Source organism: Histoplasma capsulatum, genomic scaffold, assembly GCF_000149585.1.
Source record: "Histoplasma capsulatum NAm1 scaffold_5 genomic scaffold, whole genome shotgun sequence".
Classification (NCBI taxonomy): Eukaryota; Fungi; Ascomycota; class Eurotiomycetes; order Onygenales; family Ajellomycetaceae; genus Histoplasma; species Histoplasma mississippiense.
This window is the reverse complement of record NW_001813978.1, coordinates 1,052,992-1,076,557: the sequence shown is the minus strand read 5'-3', so window position 1 is coordinate 1,076,557 and position 23,566 is coordinate 1,052,992. Positions and strand designations below refer to the sequence as shown.

The window sequence follows — 23,566 nt, the reverse complement described above, 5'->3', positions numbered from 1 at the left end:
TGGAAGACAGAGCAAGGTGGATATCCACGATCTGGAAGAGCAGATTCTTGAAATTGTATCTGCAAAGCGCAAGAACGCAATTGATATCTCCTGTCATCTGTTACATCATTTAGCACCCTAAGGCCGGCTTTTGTACAGGCTGTTTTCAAGCGCCTTAGAGAGATCTGGCCCTCACAGGAAGAGGATGGTGAGGCCAGTGCTGCCGATTCATTCCTCCAAATGTCTTTAGGACTCTCTCCTGGAAATGAAGAACTATCCAATCTGTGCAGAGATCTCCTTCGGACCGTTGACCTCTCGGGTCCCATACTAGTCCGCTTCCTTAACAAGATCTCTACCGCTATCGTTGACACGGAACCGCAGGCACCGGCTGCGAAGCGACGGCGGACAAGCCAAAACAATATGGTCGCAATGGGCACAAGAGACCCAAAGGAATTAAGTCAGATTATTGGGAAAATCACGTTTATCCTAGAACTGGTTGATGGGTCAAATCCGGAAAATCATCCTCGTCTCTTCGGGAGTCTGTTCCAAACTCTTGCAGTCTTGCACCACTTGAAACTGCAACTTCAGGCAGAAATGAGCTACCTCCTCAGTCTTGTTCTCGGAATAATGCTTGCTATTGTAAACAAAGCGAAATTGATGCCCAAACATAACTTGGATACCACAGTTATTCGCGCGGACATGATCATTGACTGTATTCGCACATCCCAGAGCCCGCAAGTCCAGAACACAGCGCTCTTGCTGGTAGCAGGGTTAGCTACAATATCTCCGGAAATCATCCTTCATAGTGTTATGCCAATATTTACGTTCATGGGGTCAAATGTTTTAAAAAAGGATGATGAATACTCAGCTCTCGTAATCGATCAGGTACATTGTCACCACTGTCCTTAATTTTTTATCAGAAAGCATCTAACAAAACTATGTTTTAGACAATCGATCAAGTGGTTCCTCCTCTTATACAATCCTTACGCAACCAAAAGCGGGACGTGGTGTCCGGTACATCAGAACTTCTTCTCAGCTTCACTGCTGCATTTGAACATATTCCGTCACACCGTAGATTGAGACTCTTCGAAGCACTGATTACAAAACTGGGTACCGAAGATTTCCTTTTCGCTGTGTTTGCTATGCTCGCGAATAGATACGGGACAGATCGTGATGTGTTAGGGTTGATGACTTCACTTGCAGCTAACACCGGAGTAGAGCTACAGCTCAACGTGAGTTACGCAGTTTATTTAGCGCATGTTCCATCAGTATTGTGCTAACGTGTACATTGCAGTCATACACCAAGTACCTAAGCCTTGCTCAGGACGCGTTACTTCCCAAACCAAACGTTTCTCGTACTCTTCTTGGAGTTGGTGGCGAGGATGGCCGAGATCCCCCCAGAATTGTGACTGATCTATTGCAAGCGTTGTCTCACCTTCTACAAAGCGCATCTCTGAAATCTCAAATGACGAAGATTTTCAGTTCTGATAATTCCAATGTGGCTCCTATTCACCATCTCTTCTCTCGTATTTTGGAACAATTGCTCGCTTTTTCTGAGACTGTTCGAGCCAATAAACCAGTTAGCAAAGCCTGCGGCGATGCCTTGGGATCATTGCTGGGGATATTGTCATTGATTGACTTCATTGATACTATCGAAGTTTTACTTCGACGACCTGATGATGACCTGCGTAGAAGAGTATTGAGACTACTGGAAAGCAGGTTAAACCAGAGCCACGAGAGGGATTCCGCTTCGCAATCCAGAGTTTTGGCATTTTTGCCAACCCTTATCGGCATTCTTGAGGGCTCTCCTGATGTTTTGTTAAAACACGCCGCTGTTGCGTGTATAGACAAAATAGCAGAGAAATACGGAAAGAAGGATCCGACATTAGTGGTAGTAGCAGCTAAAGCAGTTGTAGGCGAGGGTTGTATTGGTCAACCCGATGACCGCATCCGTGTAATCGGAATGTTATGTCTTGCATCTGTCACAGATGTCGTTGGCGAAGCGATTATCCCTGTCCTCCCTGCGATGTTTTCAAGGGCCTTTGGGCTCCTGAAGGATACCCTGGAGTCCAACAAGAAAAATACACAATTGCATGATGCGATTTATTCCCTTATCTGTGCGCTTATTACGCATGTCCCGTGGATGATATCGGATGACCATCTAAACCATATCCTCCGTTTATCTTTCAAATCAGCAGTTGCAGATATTCCTGAGGAAGCTGTCGAAAACCGCCATGAGGCATTGAACCTTCTCGCAAGGCGTGTTGATGTTAACGAAATTTTCAAGGCCGTCAACAGTAATTGGTCGTTTGCTTGCTCTGAAGGGCCTCAGGTAAGTTAACTTCTCCATTCCGCACTCTTCCCATTAGAATCAATTTACTCATAGTCTTGTAGGCTGTTAGCGAGTTGCTGGAGGTTACAAGTCTTTCTATCGAAAAACACCCAAAATCGTCAACTCTAAAAAATGTACCCATCCTGACCAAGCTGCTGGAAAAAGCTCTCGATATTCGTTGTACACAGTTCTCTCAGCCAACCAAAAATAGTTTCGGAGAAGATGCTGTTAATGACATTGAAAACCAAGTCAATGACATGGCGATCAAGATGATTTACAAGCTGAATGACACCGTCTTCCGCCCATTGTTTGTCCGATTAACAGAGTGGGCAACGGGTTGTCTTTCGAAATTCGACGGTTCGGGAAGGTTCTTGAGACTTACCACTTTCTACAAGTTCCTTGGGGCCTTTTTTAATACTCTCAAAGTGAGTACACCCAACCCCTGGGATAGGCGTAATCAATGTGGAACTAATGTTTAACCCGATTTTAGTCTATCGTAACTAGTTACTCGAGCTATATCATTGAGAGCACAGTTGAAATCTTGAAAACTGCACGGTGCAATGACAAAGAAACTAGACATTTGTGGTTAGCTGTCATGCAAACGCTTCGCAGCTCATTTGAACATGATCAAGATGGTACGGCAAAAATGCAAAATAGAACCCTCAGTTCGCACAGCTTTTTGATTCATGCATTCATAACAATATCACACTAACAAGTGCGCACAGAGTTTTGGCAATCCCCTACCCATCTAGCAGCCATATCTTCCCCCCTAGTCGCGCATCTCTCCCATTCTACCAATCAATCAACCCTCAAACTCATCACCGCCGAAGCCATCCCCACTATCGTTGAACTTGCTGCCGCTGCAGATTCGCCAGACAACCACAAGGAGCTCAACTCTGCCATCATGAGATTCATGCGTCCTGGCGATAGTAGCACAGGTAAAAACTTTGGCGACAACCCGTATACTCGGCTTGCTGCTGTTAAATGTGAATTGAGCCTTACAGAGCGTCTAGGCGAGGAGTGGCTAGCACTACTACCAGAGATGTTGCCGTACATCAGTGAGCTGATGGAGGATGATGATGAAAACGTCGAGAAAGAGGCGAGGAGATGGGTTTTGGCTATTGAGGAGGTTCTGGGGGAGAAGTTGGATGATATGTTGGTATAAAAAGAGGGCAGCAAGGAACTGAGATAGATCCCTGATTACCGATTTTCGTGCATCCCTCTTTATTTTGGTCCGATCGCATTATTGGTTGTGCTGTAATTGTAAAAAGCAATTCATATATATATATATATATTCAAATATAGCTAGTTAAGTTAGTTAACTAGCCATCGCTTGCTTATTTAACGGAGTTCGTCTGTCGCAAAATATCCGCATCATGAAACTATTCACTGATTTTTAAGAAAAGGTGAAACAATCCTCCACACGAAAGTACGATATGGAAAAACAACAGATGAGTTTCTCCCGGCCATAGTTCCTTGACAAATTATCTGAGGGCCAAAATATCCCACGTGTAAGACCTGTCCTTCACAGAAATCACCCATTTGGGAAGATAAGTCTCCCGAAAGAATTGTCATTGCAGTCTTACCAACAATTTCTTGATATGTTTAGGAAGAGAATTGATACTTATAGTTAGAACAACGAGATCGACTAAATTGGGGGAGGATTCAAATCGAGACCATTAACCGTTAATTTGAAAGCGTCATTCCTCGAATAGCTCCCTGCAACATCTAAGTCCAACCTGCCCCTCTCACAATCCTCAAAATCGACTTCTGCGATTAATATGTGGCTGCAGTCATCATCGCCATCGCTATCAGAGACGTGCCAGATTGGCCCTGCTAGAACCTCGCCCATAGGGCCGACTATGCAAGAGCCACCTGCAGATAAATATGGATCAGATAACAGCGACAAGGTGGAGGCCGACCCTTTGTTGGCATCTGATTTACGGTCTGGCCATGTGATTTCGTGCTTGTTTTCCGTTATTATAGATTTCCTACGACATTTCGTAGGATCAGGGACAGACGGGGAATCTGGATGTGATTCGGAAGGGGGGAGTACTGTTGGCTGCGCCGTGGGTGAACGCGTGGAAAATGGGTCGGGATCTTGTCGCGCTACTTCCACTCCATTGATAGCTGAGTTACTAGCGGGGTCCTCTAGCCCAGATGGGTGGATTCCACTGTCCGCTTCAGGAAGGACTTCTGCGGTAATAGTTGCAGTCGTGGCTGCGTTCGGATCATTGCATGGCCACACAATCTCATGCGATCCTTCTAGGGTAGTAAGTGAAGGCTGTCTGTGTCGCCGTGTCGATCGACGACTGGTTAACGGTCTGGCTTCGACTGTGTGATGACTCGCAACTTTGGTGCGTTCTTGACACGAGGTGATCCACGAAGGGAGCTGGCTTTTCCGAACACATTGGTTGGCACTGAGCACGACAGTCCTCCCTTCAAATGCCACTGTGCGCATTAACGGCAACCAAGTATCACGCGTGTCTGCAGTTGGGGCAAGATAGAGGTTCACATTCTGAGAATAAAGGCTCTGTCGTAGCAGAGGCATGAAATTCTCCCAGCATATGGCTGCTGCCAGAGTAAGTTTCACCCCATTGATCTCGGTGGCAACCGCTTTCAGGGTTGACGGCGATCCTTGTGCCCACACCAGCCGTTCACTGCCAGTGGGCATGACTTTTCTGCGTTTCCCCAGCGTCCCTCGCTTGGGGTCAACGTATACCACAGCACAATACAGACTCCCTCCCGCTCTCTCGATCAAACCAACAATGAGGAGAACTCCCGTCTCCCGTGAAACGCGTTCAATAAACTCCCTGGTGCCGTCACCCCGGTAATTCTTTCCCATCGCAACTGGAAGAGTCCTCTCGATCCATTCATCTCCAGCGCCAGTAGGGGTATCTCCAAGGTCAACTGCAGCGTGGAAGTAGTGTAGATATTGCTCACGGCCGAGTGGGTCGCGACCCCCAACGGCGGAGCCAAAGGTACATGTTCGCGGATAGCCACCCAAATACCCTTCTGGGAAAAGAAGGATGTGGGCTCCGCGGGAAGCAGCAAAGTGAGTAGAGTGCTCTAATGCTTGCAGAGTATCAGGCAGAGTGTCGCGAGTGTGCGATTGGGAGACAGCGACGACTAATCTTTGCGGCATGATTACCTACGCGGCCCAGATTGCTCAGCAGGCAGAGTGAGTGGGCATCGGCATATTTCGAGAACTTCGGAGCGTTGAGGATGCGACGGTGTCGATTTAGGGTCTCGGCTATTTCCCCGCGTTCTACGAGGATGATGTCATTGTATCCAACCTCCTTATCCTTGGCTACAGAAAGGATATCAACAACTCTCCGGATGAAACCACGGGAATGCTCACGAAATGGGAAATTCGCAGTCTAGTATGTCGCAAGTATCTATTATGCAAGTATTTATTATATACTAATTTTTGAGTTTCCAGGAACTCCCCCCATTCATGTCCCATCCTTCGAACTAAAATCTTTCTCCCCAACTGGAGAAGTCCATGTGATTCGAGCGTGCTCTCCAGAGATTTTTAAACATCTCTTCTTAGAGGCTTACGCTTCATATTCAATTAGCTATCCTGCAAATAAAATTTGGAGGTAAAAATAAATCAAAGTGGGCATACATACAGAACTTTCGGCTGATAAAATCGCAATCCGTAGCAGCATACCCACCCTAATCCGCTGACCACAAACGCTACCATCACATTATGAATATATATATATTGTGTGACGATATTATCATGGGGCATCAATACCAGGTAGATCGAGAGCGTCTCGCTTTAGTAACCCGCCTGTTTAAGAATCCGCAAGCATAGCCTAGTAGACCTGCGCGATCTCCCTCACGGAACCATAGTGCTTCGCACATTAAATCGAGCTTCCTAAGAAGGTTGGCCGCGCTATTTGGCTGATTTTTCTCATCTAGTGCAATGGAGAGTACCTGGATGACGAACAAATCCCTCTCCAAAACCTTCTGGCGGGCCTCTTCATCGGGATCATTTTCCACAACTATCTGGGAATGGATAGCTTGAATGTCATCAACGTAACTGAGACGACATCTGACGCCGTTGTAAAGGCCTCGGCTTAACTCAATTGCAGACTCTGATATAATTTCCTCTAGTTCGTCGTTGAATTGTTTTGAAGCACAAACATTCTGCGAGTATGACCGCCATTCATCTGCTGCAATTTTGAAGCTATCCTGTAACTCTGCAGCTCCGTGGATTGTGAACGAAAGGGTGTTCTTGGTCCGAAGCAATAATTCTACGAGCCCTAGTCGCATGTTCGAGCTCTGCAGTCTCCAGAATTTATGCTCCGGGAAACGGACAGAAATGTTAAGACACTTGATGGCGCGGGATCCGAATCTCCGGATTAGATGGCACAGATGGTTATAGCGACCCTCATTGTATGCAAAGAGGATGTCTTTACGGACTTCAGCTCTCTCCCCTGCATCCCACATCGGCTCCTCCACTAATTCCGACTCCTGGGTAATTTTCACGTCTGCGGCAAGTCTTTGCCTCACTCTTTCGGCCAAAAACCCATTGACGGGAATATTCGGCTGGGAATAACGTCTGTTATCCCCAAGCTGGTATATATGATAGCTATCATATTGCGATACGGTGATAGGTCCTATCTGGAAGTGAATCCACACGTTCTTGTGCAGCACTACATGTAATGCTTCCTCACGAATCTGTCTATTAAGCTGCAGAATCTGAAGACAAAACACTTTGTCCAGAGGCTTGTTTAGATCATCGGAGGCATCCATGCTTGGGTCCACTACGAGTAAGAACGAATAAATCTCGTATCGCAATTCGATTGGTAAGGATAGAAATCCTCTCCGGAGTCGGAAACGTGCTTCGGTAGATTGGGCGAGAGGAGGACCGGTTTCTATGTTAGAGGAGTCGGTTAACGAAAAGGATGATGATAAGAACTTCTGAGATACCGGCATACCCTTTCTAGCAGTGTTGCTTGATGAACTTGGAACTTGCTGAGGCTCCATTCCATATTGTACAACCGGGGTTTCCAACAGTGTTTGCGGGGAAATCGCCATAGGAAAATATGAAATTCAAATAGTCTAGAAAACTGCGGAAGCGGTGTACCCATTTTTATTTTATATCATCCGCTAGGCTATCAATGTAAGAGAGCTCGTAATTTTCCAGAGAGAAAGAAAATTCAATGACGACATTAATAACCTACGATGGCAAATGATATATGCCAGTGATACACAACAATCACTTTGTTCTTCGGCAGGATGAAACGTCTGCTTCCAGAGCATTGAACGGGTTTGACAGTTCACTGTCAAAGCAAGCATGCCTGTTGTCTTTCTTTGTATGCCACCCAGCCAGACTAAGTTCATTTCACCGGTGCTGCATTATCCATCAGTAGTGAAAATGAATGGGGCTAGAAATACAAACAAAGCACACAAAAACTAGAAAATATCTCAAACTAACAAAAGATATTGAAACAAGGCCATCCTTCAAACTTAGAGCTTTGATGCTCTTTAGAAGTTCAAAGTGTATCATATAAATCATTAAAAAGAAAAAATATAAACACTGCAGCAGAGCTGATAATCAAATATGAATATTGCAAGAAATGTTACACTTCCAGACCTCTTTCATTCAGAAATGTCAGATTAAATGTTGTTGATTTTAAAGAAAATTGTGTCACTGATTTCTCAGCAGCATTATTTAACTGATCTTCTGATTAACTGATTGTATGATCATCTCAGTGACTCTAACTTCATATTTATAGAGATAAGATGACTTATTCATCATGAAATGAACATTATTTAGTAAACAAAAATTATTCATGAAGTATGCTATGTATGTTATAACATGATTTCTTAAAATAAAAGAGTTATATAGCAATGTGGCTATGAGTACTAATCAGTATATTATTCATATAATAATATTCCACTAGACAACACACATATCACACAGTACAATTGACATCAATACTGAAAAGAGGTAAAAGAGAAGAGTGATAAAACTACTTGAAAACAATATAGATTGGAAATGAATAACTAGAGAAGAATGAAACTCCTCATTCAAGCAGCTTAGCTAAGCTCCATATGTGGAAATGGAAAAAAGTAAGTGGAAAAATGTGAGGTATACATAGAAAATAGAAAAAGAATAAAATTGTTATATTAATGTAGCAACTGATATATTACAGTCTCAGAATCCTGAAGGAAAAAGTGGACGAGACCGTACTCAAAGATCGTTGGCGGGTAGAGAAAGTAAATTTTCTTTCCCTTATTCTCGTCTCAAACAGCCCCATCCATACCAACCCAAATACCGATTGGGTAAGGAAGGGAAAAGTTGGGATGGGGTGAATCCAGCTCAAGATCAGACGATTGAAGGAAAAACGTAGACAGATCGAGCGAGGAAAGAGACATTCCCTTTGTTTGATTTCTTGTTATTGCAAACAATCTATACACATCAATGCAAATCGAGTAGGGAATTAGAATATGGTCACAGCAACATACGGCCCATTATTAATTTTTGCTCGTTAATTTTCTGCTAAATTCAAGTGTTTTAAGAACATGACTCCAGGTTGCGCCAGCCAAGGAAACAAACAGAGGGATATACCGGGGACATAAAACAACCAACCGTTAAGGCTCGAGGATAGAGCGGCAGGGAGCCGTAGTGTACATTGTGAGCCAAAAATAAGAACATGATTAAAACGCCCCATTTCGACTCCCAAAATCCTATCAGTAAGCAACCTGTGTTCGCATATCCTTAATAACCGTTAGCAAGATTGACATTGCACTAGTCTGGGTGTCAAGATTAATAATAATGAAGACACTTACAGCAATCTTTCGTTCGATTTCCCTTACCGATCGATCCAACTCCCCCGCAATCTGCTGCTTCTTGTCATTTGGAAGCAAGAGATACGTTTCACAAAGGTCGCCATCAATAGTACCCTTTGCCGGAGCATAATAACTCCTATATATTAGATGATCTCGTCCAGCAAGTGGTGGATTCTGAGCGGCAAGCTGCATTTCCAGACTTTGGAAGAAATCCACCTCTTCACGACTGATAAATGGTATCAACATTGACACGGTCCCCTGAAGTCCGGTCCACACGAGGATATCTCGCCCGCCTGTGACAAGTTGTGCCTTCTGGATGCTGGTGGGTAAATCCTGAGGATAGAAGTGGGCAACCAGGTTTAGCCTATTCGGGGCTCCTTGAAGGTACTGCCGTTCATGAATCAGATGCGCACCTGAGCCATCCTCATCAGCTTCTTCCGACGCCTTTGCAGGACATCGGAGAAGCCACAGGTTCCCGAACTTGTCACCTCCGGCAACAGTTTCATAGTCGACCATTGTAGTGCAAGTGGTCCAGCGAGAAATAACATCGTCGACAAACGGAATGAGGCGGTTTTCTTGATACTTGTAGACGACGTAGGTCAGGCTTTCCTGTACATCGCTGACGATGATTCGACTACCTTGTGTCTGCAAACCCACCACAAGGTGCGGGACAACTGACGCCTGACATTTTCGAAGCATCTGCTTCATTCCCAGGTCGTAAATTCTTAGATCTGTACCTATGCCAGCCAGAAGACGTCCTTGGAAGCCGAGAAGGGCCATCGGAGGTTGCTCAACCATGGTTTTGTGGATAAATTCTAGCTCCTTGCCCTCTTCCTGGAACCTATAAATATGGATAAAACCGGCTGTGCAGGACCTTGGATTAACAACCATATCCTTCCCAGTTCCCACAACTAGAAACGTTTCGTCATCCTGGCTCGAAAAAGGAACAGCCGCCACACTAACAGCCGCTTCATTTTCTTCGAGTTCGATTTGTGAAATGACCCGTTTTGAATTTATTGGATCAACAATTTGTATGCATGATGCCCAATGCCCAGTCCCACGCGGGTAGCCGAACTCTTCCGGTGGTAGAGGTGTCGTATCACCATTGACGGTATCAGAGTCATTGAGAAGTTTGGTTCTTGTACCCGGCGAAAGGATATTGTTTTCTGCTTCAATAACGTAAAATAGAGGATATTCAGGGTGCTTAATGAAATGTCGCGGTGTATACTGGAGAGGTATCGTTTCTTGCAGAAGGTTATTCTCCAGTTTTTCGAGGGAGAAGATCCTATTTGTAAATACGTCAGCGATCCTGTACAATGATATGTGGAAAGACTGAAAGGTAAGACAAAGTTAGGTGACTGTGTTAATTTCAGTAGGAACAATTGGATAATTTAAATAGTTTTATTCCGCATAGTCAATGCTGTGACTTGGGAGGCTTCTCATCATGAAAACTTGGAATATATTCAAAAGAGGGAGATCACCACATACCTGAGATTTTGTCCTTGGATGCCAACCATCCCCTCGACGCATTGCTCACTGCTAAAATTCCAGCCCCATTCTAAACTGACATAATCCAGAGGGGTAAGCATAAAGGCTTTGGTTTGTAAATGTGAATAACCGAGCCAAGGGCGTGAGCTTAATGCCAGAACGACCGTCTGCTCTTTCACAGAAACTTGGAAGAGCTTTACAGGTTTTAAACCAAGGAACCTGGTACGCGTATCTGATAGTTCGCCGGTCACTTCATCAAGCACTGTCCGGAGGTATATGCCCGAATACAGACCAATATGTAGATAAAGTGTGGATCCGCCAGATGTGGAATCAGACATGGCCATAATTGATAAAGCTGATGGTGCCGATGTCAGCGCCTGGACAGATTTATTCTCCAGTGTTGACTCTGGATCCAGACTCAAAATACGGACAGTAGAGTCGTCGCAGCCCACAGCGAGGAATGAACTTCTGGCGCGTCCTCTCGGGACCTCTCCCAAGCTAAGACATGTCACTGTGCCAGACATTGCTCGTTTCTCATCGTATTCTGCAAGAGAACCGTCCGTATCCATCTCGAAGTATACAATCTCGCCAGAGCTTAGTGCGATGGCAACTTGGCGCTCGTTTGTTGTTGCTGCAACAATCGATCGATGTTGCGGTGCTGGCCATTCATTAACTCTTCTATCAGCGTGGATATGGCGTATACCCTTCGGGTGAACCTGGATAAGAGAATCTTCTCCTAGCTGCTGCACTGCAAGCGTTGGTGCCGAAGACAGGAACCCAGTATCCGTTACTTCTTCCACCGTTTCGCCAATGCTAAGGACGAGTGTGCCATTAGAGAAAGACAAAATAATATAAGCATCAAATTCGTCTTCGCGTGTCAGTTTAGTAGTCCAGACGGCTGATGGAACGCTTGGAAGTTCCGACTCGACGATTTCAGCAACTTCCAAGCCGTGCTTAAGAGTTCTGAAGCTGCTCCTCGCTCCCGTGCCGCAAATCGTGTAGATCTGAGGAGCGTCGTCATCTGTCAAGTTCGCGATTTTGCAATCCATCAGCGGGTTCAATGAATCAATACTCTCGACGAGATTGACATTTTCATAAGGTCGCGGACGAAAGTATGCAGGCGGAAGAGGTTCTGAAAGGTCTGCAGAGTACGCATCACTGGTAAACTCGATTTCATCATCGTCATCTCCAAGCTTTTCAAATTGATAGAAATGGTGATTTCCCGTTTCACTTGCGACGAACAGGAAGCCGCTCTTTAAAATGCACAAGCTGGAAGCAATTGGCACAGTGTCGAAGTACTTTAGCTTCAATCTGCTAACCTCTCCGGTAATCTGGCCGTTGTCATCCTCCACCATATCAAGGGTAACCTTAAAAAGATCGCCATCTTCGGTCTGTAACAAAAAGAAAAATGCGCCACGCATTTTATGCATAACGCCAGCTGTAATGTAGCGCTTTCTCTCTGGATTTTCCGTGGGTCCGCTGCGACGCGGGATAGGTACGCGAAATGCATCTTGATTCGAGTGACGGTAAGTGATGTTGTCCTCTGCACATACAAGACAGCCACTTGGGCCATCTGCACCACCAGGAACCTGAAAAAGCATCGATGCGGAGCGATCGACCGGGTCCGACCATTTCCTGACTACATGATTCAATCCTAAGTCGAGTTCGTAGTAAACCAAATGCTTTTCCAGCTCTTCGTAGGCTTGACCTGTGGGATCTTGATCGGCTTCTGTGTATTCAACCTCCAGGGCCGCAAATATCGGATTGTCATACCCAACATCTAAAGCTGTCAGGGCAAAAACCAGGGTTTGGGGTTTATGAGCCTCTAGCGGCGAGGATATCGTTAACTCCGCCTGAGTATTTCTGTTGAGAACATAGACCAGTTTATTCTTCTCCACCGAAGCAATTAAGCACGCTCTGCCTTTCGGATCGACTGCTAAATACTGGCCAGGTATAACTCGTCGAATTCCCGATTTCCCGAAGGTTTCGAGATGGATTCTATTAAACCGGTTCTGGGATGGAACATATTCGATTATGGTGATCCGTCCTGAATCAGATCCAATAATGATGTAATCTAATAGGATATACTCAGCATAGCTCAATCAAAGTTGCCAGCGAAATTGGGGGCAGGCTTCAGCGGTGCGGCGTGGAAGTGTGCGCAACAACAGGAGCTTGCGCTGCCCCAAGAGCTTGACGAATCACTAAAGTGGCCTCGATGAAAGGGGTTGGTCAAAGACATACCTTTACTGCTTCCAGCTAGTCTGAAGGCCGCCAAAGCCCTGATAATACCAAAAACATCTTGAGAGAAGAGGGTTCTGATTTTTCCGTGTGTTGGGTCTGGGCGATGGATTGTGAGCTTCGAACCAGACGCAGTGACAATCTGCTGTTCCTTTGTCCCCGCAAACTGGCCCAAAATTGCTTGAGTAATTGCTGTAGGTGGCTGAATCGTCAGCGAGTACATGAACAACGACGAAGTGGTCGCCATTTTGAGACAATATTGGGTGTTGAGGAGGCTGAGGCCAGAGGATAACAGACAGATGATCTGGCACTGGGTTACAAAGGCGTCAATTGCATTGTCATAAGTAAAGTTGTGACCTGACGCGCTGCCAAGGCAATCCCTCGCCACTGATAAGTGAAACGAAGTGTAGCAAACAAGGGGCGTGGAGGTTAATCACGCAAGAAAATTAACATCTGGCGCGCGCGGAGGTTTGGTTGAGGTTGAAATTGACAGGTTTTTTTGTCAGTTTCGGTGTTGTTCCATGCGGCTCTAGTGGCCGCAGGCGAGCTCTTTCCGCACTAGCGCCTAATCCGTCCGCTGCTGCATCCAGTCTTCTTCCCAACTACCACATCGAACATGACGACGGCGGCTTCAGCATCTCGTTCACAGTCGCTTCAGTGACAGATTTAGCCGACATTGCTTCTGCCAACTCTCCAAGTCTCTTTGTATGTCATATGACATCTTAATTTCGTCCATCTAGTTGGGTAGTACAGCTTTGTTCATCCTTCAACTCCTCCCTCCTCTTCCCCTCACTGCTTACTTGGCCCTGTTACCATGGCGGAGGATAGTTCTCCGGGGGAGCAATCGCCCATCACCTTCCACGTCAAATCTTCAAATGATGTCAAATACACTCTGACGCTGGATCCGTCGACTACTATAGCTGATCTCAAAGCAAAATTAGCTGGTTCGGACTATGCAGATGTTCCAGCAGAACGACAACGCTTGATCTATTCTGGTCGGGTGTTGAAAGATGGTGATACGCTAGCTACTCATAATGTTAAGGATGGCCATTCAATTCACCTTGTCAAGAGTGCCATTAGCAATCAGCGCCCAGCTCCTCCATCCCAGGGCTCCAGTACCACTGCGAGCGACCGCACTCGAACCCCGGGCCTCCCCAACGTACCAACCAACATCGCGGCTGGAACGGGAAATAATCCACTAGCAGGACTCACAGGGGCAAGATATGCTGGATTTGCGCAGTTGCCAGGCGCGGGTATGTTTGGACCTGATGGTGGTGTAAGTGATAATAATCCCCTTCCCCCTCTTCATTAACAGCTTTTTTTTTTTTTTTTTCTTCTTTTTTTTTTTTTTGAAAACCAATCCTGAGATCTCGCATAGATGGGGCCCCCTCCAGATTCGGAAGAAATTATTAGAATGCTCGAAAACCCGCAATTTCAGTCTAGTATGAATGAAGCCTTACAAAACCCTCAACTTATTGATATGATGATTCAACAAAATCCGATGCTGCTGGAAATGGGGCCTGGGGTTCGCCAAATGATGCAGTCCCCATTATTCAGACGAATGTTGACTGATCCAAATGTGATCCGCCAAATGACTCAAATGCAAAGGGCTATGGGTATAGGCGGAGGTGGAGGAGCTGGCGGTGGCAGCGCATTTCCCGCCCCAGGTGTAACAAACACAACCCCCGAGGAGAGCCGTGGTACTCATGATAACCAAAACCCATCTGCTAATACCGCCAACGATACTGCAAATATGTTCAACTTGTTTGGTATGCCAGGAGCCCAAGGTGGTGCTGGTGGTGGAAATCCATTCGCCGCTCTCTTTGGTGCCGCTACACCATCTGGCGCAACTTTACCCACACAAGCACCTACAGGCGATAAACAATGCAGCTAATACGGGAACTACTCCACAACAAAACCCATACGCATTCCTACTTAGTCCTGCTTACCTCGGCCAACCTCAAACCAACGCGAACAACCAAAACCAGCAGCAGCAACCCCAAAACCCATCTAACCCCTTCGCAGCACTACAAGACAACCCATTCATCCAAGACCCCAATTTATTCACTCAGATGTTACAAACTCTAAATGGCGGTGGCCAAAACCCACCTTCTTCCAACATAGACCCAGCCAACAATCCGCTTGCAACTTTGTTCGGAGGCGGAGGTGCTGGCAGCCCAGCACCCCAGGATACCCGGCCGCCAGAAGAAAGATATGCAGAACAACTGAGACAACTAAATGATATGGGCTTTTATGAATTCGAGCGGAATATTGAGGCTCTGAGACGGACGGGCGGGAGTGTGCAAGGCGCGGTTGAATATTTACTCAACCATCCATGAGCATCCATTTTCATTTGTCTTTTTATGTACCTTGTCTTTACCCCCAGTGAATTGATAACTTCGGGATCTGCTATATTTAGTATTTCTTCTTTCGCAGCTTTTGTGCATTTTTTGTTTCTGTTGCGCGCAAAGAATGTTGATGATGCCAACACCCTCTAGTTGAAGAGAAAATAAAAACTTTTCTACTTTTTATTTATTTTATTTGTTTCTGTTTTTGCTCCATCTCCCTTGTTTGCATGCTACAGTGATGCGATGTTATTACCACTTCCATTTTTCCTTTTGTCTGGCTTTTCCGTGTTCTATCTATCTTGGATTTCTTCACCCCGCTCTTGTATTAATTAGCCCTGACTTATGGCACCTGCTGTAATTGGCATGCAAGCTCTCCTCTATTATCTTGTTTCTTGTTTTTGTAAATCAGACTGGCCATGAATTTCCTTAATTTTTTTTTTTTTTCTTTTACACTACGCTTCCTTATGTACCCAAGACCATTCCACCCTGGGCCTCCTGGGTCATGGCTCTCTTCCCTACAGCGATGCGATTGGAGGAAGAAGCGGTTATCGATGGAACAAAAAAAAATAAAAAGATTTAATTAAGGTCATAAATAGAAAGTAAAGTAAAAAGATAAACGGGAAAAATAAGACCCAGGCCCTCAGAATACAGCACTGTTCTCTCCTCGGGCTTTAGAACAAAGCGGCAAAAAGTACCATATATATATGTAGCGTGGAGTCCCTTTCACGAGCTATCCAACATAACGACCGCTTATAGGGACACAGGCGCAACGCGGAGTCCCATCAGGCCAATCAAGCCCAAAGCGGAAAAGAGCAAACGACCCACTTCCAACGGAACCCTATCGATGTGTCCGGTGGAATAGAAGGTGCTAGCAGTCACGATATCAAGGATATCCGATACAACGCCCACAGTGAGAACATTTCGTTGTTGTCGTTCATATTTTTTTCTAAGGTTATGCGAAGTGTATGCAGGTCAGAAACTGACGGGCTGCACCTCACTAGCCTAGTTAGTTATATTATACAATTATATACCCAATCTACTAAACTGAAGTAAGAGATATTGTATATTTATATAATAGCTCTAGTATCAGAAATATTGGCTTCTTTTAATACTTTTAATAGCTAAAAGATTACGGAGTAATCTGTACTTCTTTTCTAATTAGAAGCATACTATAAATATCTAGTGGTTATTGACAATTAAGATAGAGATGCATCTTAAAGTGGAGAAGTGTCCGAAAGTCAAATCACAGACCAGCCGGGCCTTACCCAATTCGGCAACTTCGGAACCACCTTAAGAACAATCCGCCATCTGGTCGATATCATGCCGCTATTGCTTCTGCAGTGCATTGCCCTCAATATCGCGTTCGTGACAACCGCTCGGCTTGCTCTCGATAGCCTGCTGGTTTTCTTCGCTGGTTGATGACTTGCCTCGAAGCCCGCTTGGCGAGCTCCATTTCTAGCCGATAGCATTGCCTACTTGCCTCTAGAACATCATTCGGGACATTTATCCTCTGAGTACCTCCTAGGGCACTCTGTGCCAATTACGCTCATTTACCACGCTGCATTTCCCCGCATCGGACGTTGGGCAGAGAGGCTGCCTTGCGGGAAAACTGACGCTTGTGCCGCTTGCTGCGTATAGTTACCCTTCGGCCGCTCAGAATAGACAAGCACCTGCTTCACGCTTATGAAATCGCTTTAGCATTCCCACTGGTTGCGAAAAGACACCGCTACGTCCAACACTATGGCTCACCGTGTCCAGATGCGAGGCCGGTCCCTGGCTTATATGTTATGCGCATGGCTAGGTCTGACATGTAGTGCTAGAGCTTTCTACTTACCTGGTAGGTGATTCTGAGAAGCTCAGATCCTACGTGACATACGTTAACGAATACGGACAATCGATCTTTTTAGGGTACTCCATCAAGAGTTATCGTGACAACGAAGCTATCCCGGTATTCGTGAATAAGATCTTTTCAGACAGTACCCAGTTGCAATACGCATACTTTGAACTTCCTTTCGTGTGCCCTCCGACTGGAAAGAAACATGGCTCTCCTTTTAGGAGCGGGCACAGCATATCACTCAACCTGGGTGAGGTGCTCCGAGGGGACAGGGTCATGGCATCTGACTTCGATGTTGTCATGGGGAAGGATGTTGAATGCCAATTCCTTTGTAACCGCCCGATCGACCGACAAGCTGTCAAACGGGCCAAGGAATTGATTATGGATGGATATGTTGCGGAGTGGATTATGGACAATCTTCCGGGGGCTACGAGTTTCGTAACCGTAGACCGTACGCAAAAGTACTATGCAACAGGCTTTAAGCTGGGTTACCTAGATTTCTCCCCCATGGACGGCAAACCCACATACTATATACACAATCATTTCACCTTTGTCATCCGCTGGCGCAAGGCACCAGGTAAAGCTGGCCAACGAGGTGAGAAGGTGATTGTAGGGTTTGAGATTCATGCGAAGAGCATTGATGCGAGTGATAGGCGTGCAGATGGCTGTCCTAGACAAACACACATCGAACACGATGGATTGGCTTTACACATTCCCTCGAATAACACGAGATTGGCGCACCAATACACTGACTCGTCTTACATCCCAGAACATGACGTGGATGTAGATGACGGAGCGACACTTTCAATTCCATATACATATTCTGTGTACTTCCGAAAAGAAGACAAGGTTGAGTGGTGGAACCGGTGGGATTTTTACTTCAATAACCAGCGAGAAGGAACTAAAACTCACTGGCTAGCAATCTTAAATTCCTTGGTGATATCCGGAATGCTAGGCGTGGCGGTCTTTGTGATATGGGGCAAGACAGTCCTGGGTGATGTGAAGAGTCATGGAGACGGCGCGATGGAGGAGGGAAAGATTAGACCAAAACGTCGCAAATCGAAGAGTGGTTCTAGAACTCCGAAATTAGCTGAAAATATCTCGAATGGCCTTCTCGATAAGGGCTTGGAAGAGGATGAACTTGACACCGACGATGAGCTCGAGGATGTTGCAGGATGGAAACTTCTTCATGGGGACGTATTTCGCACTCCTGGATATGGCGGGCTGCTTTCGCCCCTCGTTGGCTCAGGGATGCAATTACTTTTCATGGCAGCTGGTCTCCTTCTCCTGAGCTGCCTTGGAATTCTTAACCCAAGCTTCCGCGGTGGATTTCTTTCTGTCGGAATTGGTCTTTTTGTTTTTGCCGGCGCATTCTCTGGCTATTTCTCTGGAAGGCTCTACAGGACATTTGGCGGCCATAACTGGCGCAAGAACGCGATGATCGTAAGTTCCTCTGCGCGGCTTTCTCTCTTTTGGAGATTTAAATGTGTAAGAATAGATACTAACTCCCTGCATCAGACCTCCCTTCTGTTCCCTGGGCTGTTATTTTGTTTAGTGTTTTTTCTGAACCTCTTTGTCTGGGCTCAAGCGTCCAGCACCGCGTTACCGTTCGGCACACTTGTTGGCTTGCTTGCTCTTTGGCTTCTTATCCAAGTTCCCCTTGTCTATCTCGGCAGCTGGTTTGGATATATGCGGACCAAGCCTTGGGAACACCCGACGCGTACAAACGCCATCGCGCGCCAAATACCGCCCCAGTCATGGTATTTGAGGACTGTACGCGGAACACTTCTTACCGGGCTCGTTCCATTCACTGTTCTCTTTGTTGAGTTACTTTTCGTCTTCAGAAACCTGCTTCAGGACAAAAGCGGACACTACTATGTTTTTGGATACCTAAGTATTGTCTGCACAATCCTGATCGTTACTGTAGCTGAGGTCACGATCATCGCGACATATTGCCAGTTAAACAGCGAAGTAAGTTTTCTTTAGCCCTTCCGTGAACAACCCTTTACTTCCTAACTCCCTTCTTTCCTTCCAACGTAAACTAACGCCTTCGTGAATCATCAGAACCACCGCTGGTGGTGGCAAAGCTTCTTCACGGGCGGAAGCAGCGCCTTTTGGGTCTTTTTATACTGCATATGGTACTACTATGCCAAGTTACACGTGCGCGGCTTTGTTTCGAGCCTATTATTCTTCAGCTATAGCTTCCTCTTCTGTGCGGTGTATGGTCTATTAACTGGAACTGTTGGATTCTTGACTGCTTATGCTTTTATTCGCCGTATATACAGGTATGGCTGTCCTAACATAATCACAATCTCTTTCAACAATCACCCTTTCCCCCAAAATAGTCATATCTTTTCCCCCCTCTCAATGCTAACATAATTCGTCTCATAGCTCAGTAAAAGTAGACTAATGACCCGAACGAACCGACATTGACCCTTCGTTTTTCAATATATATGTCACATAGGTCTTTACCCCTCCTATTCTAGCTTGTCTACTCGACTCACTTATCGAAAAGCTATTTCCCTTATAACTCATAAAAGCGATAAACCAGTCTCTAATTAACGACGTTCTCCACATTCCAGTTCCCGTCGTCTATATATGATGATGAAGCTATTGACGATACCAGAACTCTCCAAACTTTTTTTTCACCTTTGGCCCCTTTTTTCTTTGTATTTATTTGCGTAAATTTTTGTTTCATTTCCGCTTCACTTCTAAAGTTGTTCACTAATTAGCCATTGGTCTTTCATTATTGATCGAAATGCGTTGTAGCGCCGCTGATGAATCTTCTACATAAATGTATTGATTGTTTCGATTCCTCTCTTCTTCGTTTATTTTCTGGGGCTTGTACTTTTGACATAAATATATATTGCTTTGACCTTCCCCTTTATATTCCTAGTTTCTATCATTTTTAATTTCATACGACTTCCCGGTGTCATTGGATTCCTTTGTGATTCATTGGCTTCGCATCCGGAATCGAGGGTAAATGTGGCGAGGGCAATCGAATCCTAAATCCCCAATTGCAGCTAGTTAGTGCATTTAATAAAAGATAGGTTAAAGAATTAAGAGAGCGATAGTTATCTGGTTGTTCACTCTGCTGAACAAACATCAACTTTCACTATTCTCTAGACAGAAGCAATGGAAAAAGTTCTCAAATTCTGGAAACATCAGCCTTATCACTTAGCAGAATATGATATCAAATCTGAGCTTCCGCATTTTTCTCTCTTAAATGCCTTAATATACGATTTCTTTATGAATGATTTCATTGTGGAGATGCCTGTTTAATTAGATATATACACTGTTTAGGAGGTTCAAATACAAGGGAAGGAGTGTTATAGGATTCTCAAGGTTGGAAGTTTGAGACATTTGAACTGCATTGTCTTGTACTGTACATTATAAAACGCTCTCACGAAAGGGAGAATTTGAGACTATAATTAAGCAACAAAGGGAGGAGCTAGTTATCAAAAGATGATGATGGTTTTCCTTTCTTTCCAATGTAATCGCCCAAGAATGATTTGAACAAGAAACAAAGAAACCTCAGAAAATCTAGAGGACATCACAAAATTTTAAATTAAATTTGATGATAGAAATGGGACAGGGAAAAGGAACTGTAAAAATATACATTATATAATTACCCCTGGGTTTTGCTTCCTTGCTACCCTTCTCCAGCAGGTTAGAATTGAGCGAACTTGATCTTCCCTCCCGTGCTAATGCCATGATGATTGGGTGTGGAATAACTTATTTGGTGAGTTCTGACGCGGTGGCGATATTCCCATGTGGTAATCGCCGGGTACAGGACCTGTAGAATACTGCTGTATCTTAAGAGTGAACAGTCAACCACGGAGTCTTCGCTCCGCCGTGTGTGGTAGAAGGAGCAATTTTCAATTCATATGTAGCCTTCTGTGGGGCCAGGCAGTATCATTTATCATGATTTTCAAAAAAAAAAAAAAAAAAAAAAAAAGGTGGATGTTCTTTTACGGTCATCTTTCTTTCGAACAATCTTCTCCACCAAGCAGGTGGATCGAGTGGCCTGTGTCCACCATGCAGGGAAGGGTAGACATCCGAAAAGAAATACCCAGATGTGGCCCACAATGACGCCGCAGATTTCGTCCTTTGGAATGACCCCGTGCATGACAAGGCTAAATGCTATCAGGACCCATGGAAGGTATGGCGCCGAAATAGCCAGTAGGCCTAGCAAGTGGAGTCTCATCTCTGGATTCCGTCGGCTCCATATGTACACTAGGCTTGCGGAGAGGGCTGAGCCTAGAAATGGGAGCGACACCAGCGGGGACAGAACAAGGAGGAAGGAAGTGGCGTATAGGAGCAGCCAGGAAAAATTGGCTGGGGTGGTACCGGCCGCTTCTTCTATGAGGCGCGAGTATCTTTGGAGGAAGAAGACGCGGAAAAGGAGGTCTAGGTTTAGAGGCCCGAAGTAGAAGAATGTTGTAATGAGCCTCCAGTACTAAGAAACAATCGAGAGTATTAGAAGTGGATATTGAAATTTAATGGACGGGAAGGGCCGCTTGCTTACCTGGGACTTGACAAACACAGAGCGGAAGCTGTAGAAGAGCTGGAACGGGGAAACGACACCGCACTGAACCAAGACAGAGGTGGCTAGAGTGGCAGTCGTCCACCATCGCGTGCAGACTGGCATCTCAAAAAACCATTGTTCGAGGGGGAATTGGTCCCCTCCTCCTGGGCGGCCGTTGCCCCAGATGGCAGCCATCTGGGTGTCCAGTGGCGTTGCTGGCTGTCTATCTGTCCCCTACAAATTGTCTGTTATGGGAGAATAAGGATGGATAAGCACAGCAGTGATTCCCGTCGCCTGCGGAACTGGCTGATATGCCCCGGAACCCTTAAGAAGCAATGGTTGACGAGAATACAGAATTGTAGTGTCCAGCTGTCCTTTCAGCCAAACATTCAGATTGAGAACGAACGACGAAGAGCCGCAGCGGGATTGGCTGTCCGGAACAATAGATGATCCGCGAGTGACGCTTGGCATCCACGCTAACCCACTCCTGGGCTAGCGCGCCTTCCCGCGTCGGTCCCACGCGTAAAGTGGTAAGCCGCCAGCCAATCACAACGTGCCATTCTCCCCTCCCAACCTCCTCGATATTATTTCATTCCTCCCAAGCCACACGATTTTCTCTCCTTTTTTCCCCGGTCGAAGGGAGTTTTGCTCGGGTTACTAGTAGTATTTCGATATACTACGTCCATTTTTGTCTCTCTTTTTCAGGTCCTCAGTTGTAAAGAAATTCTCACCCCCCCCCTAAACTAGAACAACTATCCCGCATGCCATAGCTACACTCTCCCTGACGGACAGCTTCGAATTGACTAGCCATTGTGCAGCTACTGGTCATTAACACAACAAGAAAGAAGCCCGAGGACTATTTCAGCTTGCCCACCTAGTCGCCATTGATTTCACCCAGCTCAATCCACCGCACCCGCACGCAAACCTCTCCTCAACCCCTGGCGCATTTTTATTCAGGGTTCTCTCGGTTCGCGGCCCTGTCTCGGGAAAGCCATGGCACCAAGGGGGCGCGGTGGGAGGACAATATCAGGAGGTAGCCCACAAGTACGAAGGACAAGTGGTGGAGGAGTCGGCTCAAGATCAGATGCAGCTGTCGCGCGTCCGTCGTCGAGGGCTGGAAGCTCGCGAGGGAGAGGGCGGGGGAGAGGAGGGGCTAGGGTTGGAGCTGGCGCACGATCTCGAGATACCGATATTCAACGTATGTCTTTTTAACTCTTAATTCTTATCTTCTATACTGCGAAATAATACTAAGACATATTCGTCTAGCTGGCGACCCTCTCCCGCGGCGGCACCGGTACAAACCTGGTACCCTCGCCCTCAAAGAAATCCGCCGTTATCAAAAGTCCTGGGACCTCCTCCTCCTCAAACTCCCCTTTGCGCGTCTCGTTCGTGAAGTCGCCGTCGACCTCCTTCCAGCTGGCGTTGGTGAGGAGCTACGATGGCAGTCCCAGGCTATCCAGGCCTTACAGGAAGCTGCGGAAGCGTTTCTCGTCCACCTATTTGAGGACACGAATCTCTGCGCAATACATGCTAAACGAGTCACTATCATGCAAAAGGATATACAATTGGCGCGCCGCATTCGGGGTGCGTGGGCCGGGCTGGGATAAATCTGATTCTGTTACTTTGTGAAGTTCCAGGGCCATGTCTGTTCTTGGACGTGGAACTGGGAGAAGAGAAGGAATGTTTGTATATAGATTTGTTTTGATTACCCCCTCTTCGTTTTTTTTTTCTTTCACAGGGCATGCATTGGTCGGTCTGGTTTGTCGGGTTTAACATTTATTCTTTTACTTTTATTCTGGGCGTTATTGGAGAGGGTAGGACACATCCGGCAGACTACGGTTATGCTAGGAGTTTTGTTGGGCGTGTTTGGAGTCTTTCTGTTTTTCTCTTTTGCTATTTGTCACTTTCCATATTTATGGGGAGAGGATTAAACAGAAGGAAAGAAAGAGAAATGCGGAGGAGGATAAAGAGGTTATAAACAACGCTTGATTGGTTGATTGATATCCTTTGGC

At 45.8% G+C, this 23,566-nt stretch overlaps 7 protein-coding genes across 7 annotated transcripts in view; 4 read left to right on the top strand and 3 right to left on the bottom strand.

Annotated features, from left to right (window-relative positions):
- The window catches only part of HCAG_05175 (conserved hypothetical protein), a gene marked incomplete at both ends in the record, with an annotated part of 3,841 nt that extends 365 nt beyond the window's left edge, over nt 1-3,476 (top strand). Inside the window, 6 exons of the mRNA XM_001539658.1 lie at nt 114-864; nt 927-1,211; nt 1,274-2,311; nt 2,374-2,736; nt 2,802-2,946; nt 3,064-3,476. Of these exons, the coding sequence (XP_001539708.1) occupies nt 114-864; nt 927-1,211; nt 1,274-2,311; nt 2,374-2,736; nt 2,802-2,946; nt 3,064-3,476 (2,995 nt within the window). The remainder of the gene's footprint in view (nt 1-113; nt 865-926; nt 1,212-1,273; nt 2,312-2,373; nt 2,737-2,801; nt 2,947-3,063) is intronic.
- A 483-nt stretch (nt 3,477-3,959) lies between these two features.
- On the bottom strand, nt 3,960-7,360 carry HCAG_05174 (conserved hypothetical protein; the record flags this gene model as incomplete). Its single annotated transcript, XM_001539657.1, has 5 exons — nt 3,960-5,326; nt 5,463-5,621; nt 5,985-6,010; nt 6,267-7,197; nt 7,261-7,360. 5 exons carry the CDS (start codon nt 7,358-7,360, stop codon nt 3,960-3,962), a joined length of 2,583 nt encoding a protein of 860 aa, XP_001539707.1.
- Nucleotides 7,361-9,019: 1,659 nt separating this feature from the next.
- On the bottom strand, nt 9,020-13,091 carry HCAG_05173 (hypothetical protein; the record flags this gene model as incomplete). The annotated part of the gene is made up of 3 exons (XM_001539656.1): nt 9,020-10,403; nt 10,607-12,680; nt 12,848-13,091. 3 exons carry the CDS (start codon nt 13,089-13,091, stop codon nt 9,020-9,022), a joined length of 3,702 nt encoding a protein of 1,233 aa, XP_001539706.1.
- Nucleotides 13,092-13,658: 567 nt separating this feature from the next.
- HCAG_05172 (deubiquitination-protection protein dph1) lies at nt 13,659-14,738 on the top strand (the record flags this gene model as incomplete). Its single annotated transcript, XM_001539655.1, has 2 exons — nt 13,659-14,120; nt 14,223-14,738. 2 exons carry the CDS (start codon nt 13,659-13,661, stop codon nt 14,736-14,738), a joined length of 978 nt encoding a protein of 325 aa, XP_001539705.1.
- Nucleotides 14,739-16,932: 2,194 nt separating this feature from the next.
- HCAG_05171 (conserved hypothetical protein) lies at nt 16,933-19,512 on the top strand (the record flags this gene model as incomplete). The annotated part of the gene is made up of 5 exons (XM_001539654.1): nt 16,933-17,029; nt 17,100-18,469; nt 18,545-18,997; nt 19,181-19,311; nt 19,491-19,512. The coding sequence occupies 5 exons, from the start codon at nt 16,933-16,935 to the stop codon at nt 19,510-19,512; spliced, it is 2,073 nt and encodes a 690-aa protein (XP_001539704.1).
- A 1,184-nt stretch (nt 19,513-20,696) lies between these two features.
- On the bottom strand, nt 20,697-22,114 carry HCAG_05170 (conserved hypothetical protein; the record flags this gene model as incomplete). The annotated part of the gene is made up of 4 exons (XM_001539653.1): nt 20,697-20,822; nt 21,099-21,485; nt 21,555-21,788; nt 22,040-22,114. 4 exons carry the CDS (start codon nt 22,112-22,114, stop codon nt 20,697-20,699), a joined length of 822 nt encoding a protein of 273 aa, XP_001539703.1.
- Nucleotides 22,115-22,547: 433 nt separating this feature from the next.
- On the top strand, nt 22,548-23,161 carry HCAG_05169 (histone H3; the record flags this gene model as incomplete). Its single annotated transcript, XM_001539652.1, has 2 exons — nt 22,548-22,752; nt 22,821-23,161. The coding sequence occupies 2 exons, from the start codon at nt 22,548-22,550 to the stop codon at nt 23,159-23,161; spliced, it is 546 nt and encodes a 181-aa protein (XP_001539702.1).
- Nucleotides 23,162-23,566: the final 405 nt, after the last annotated feature.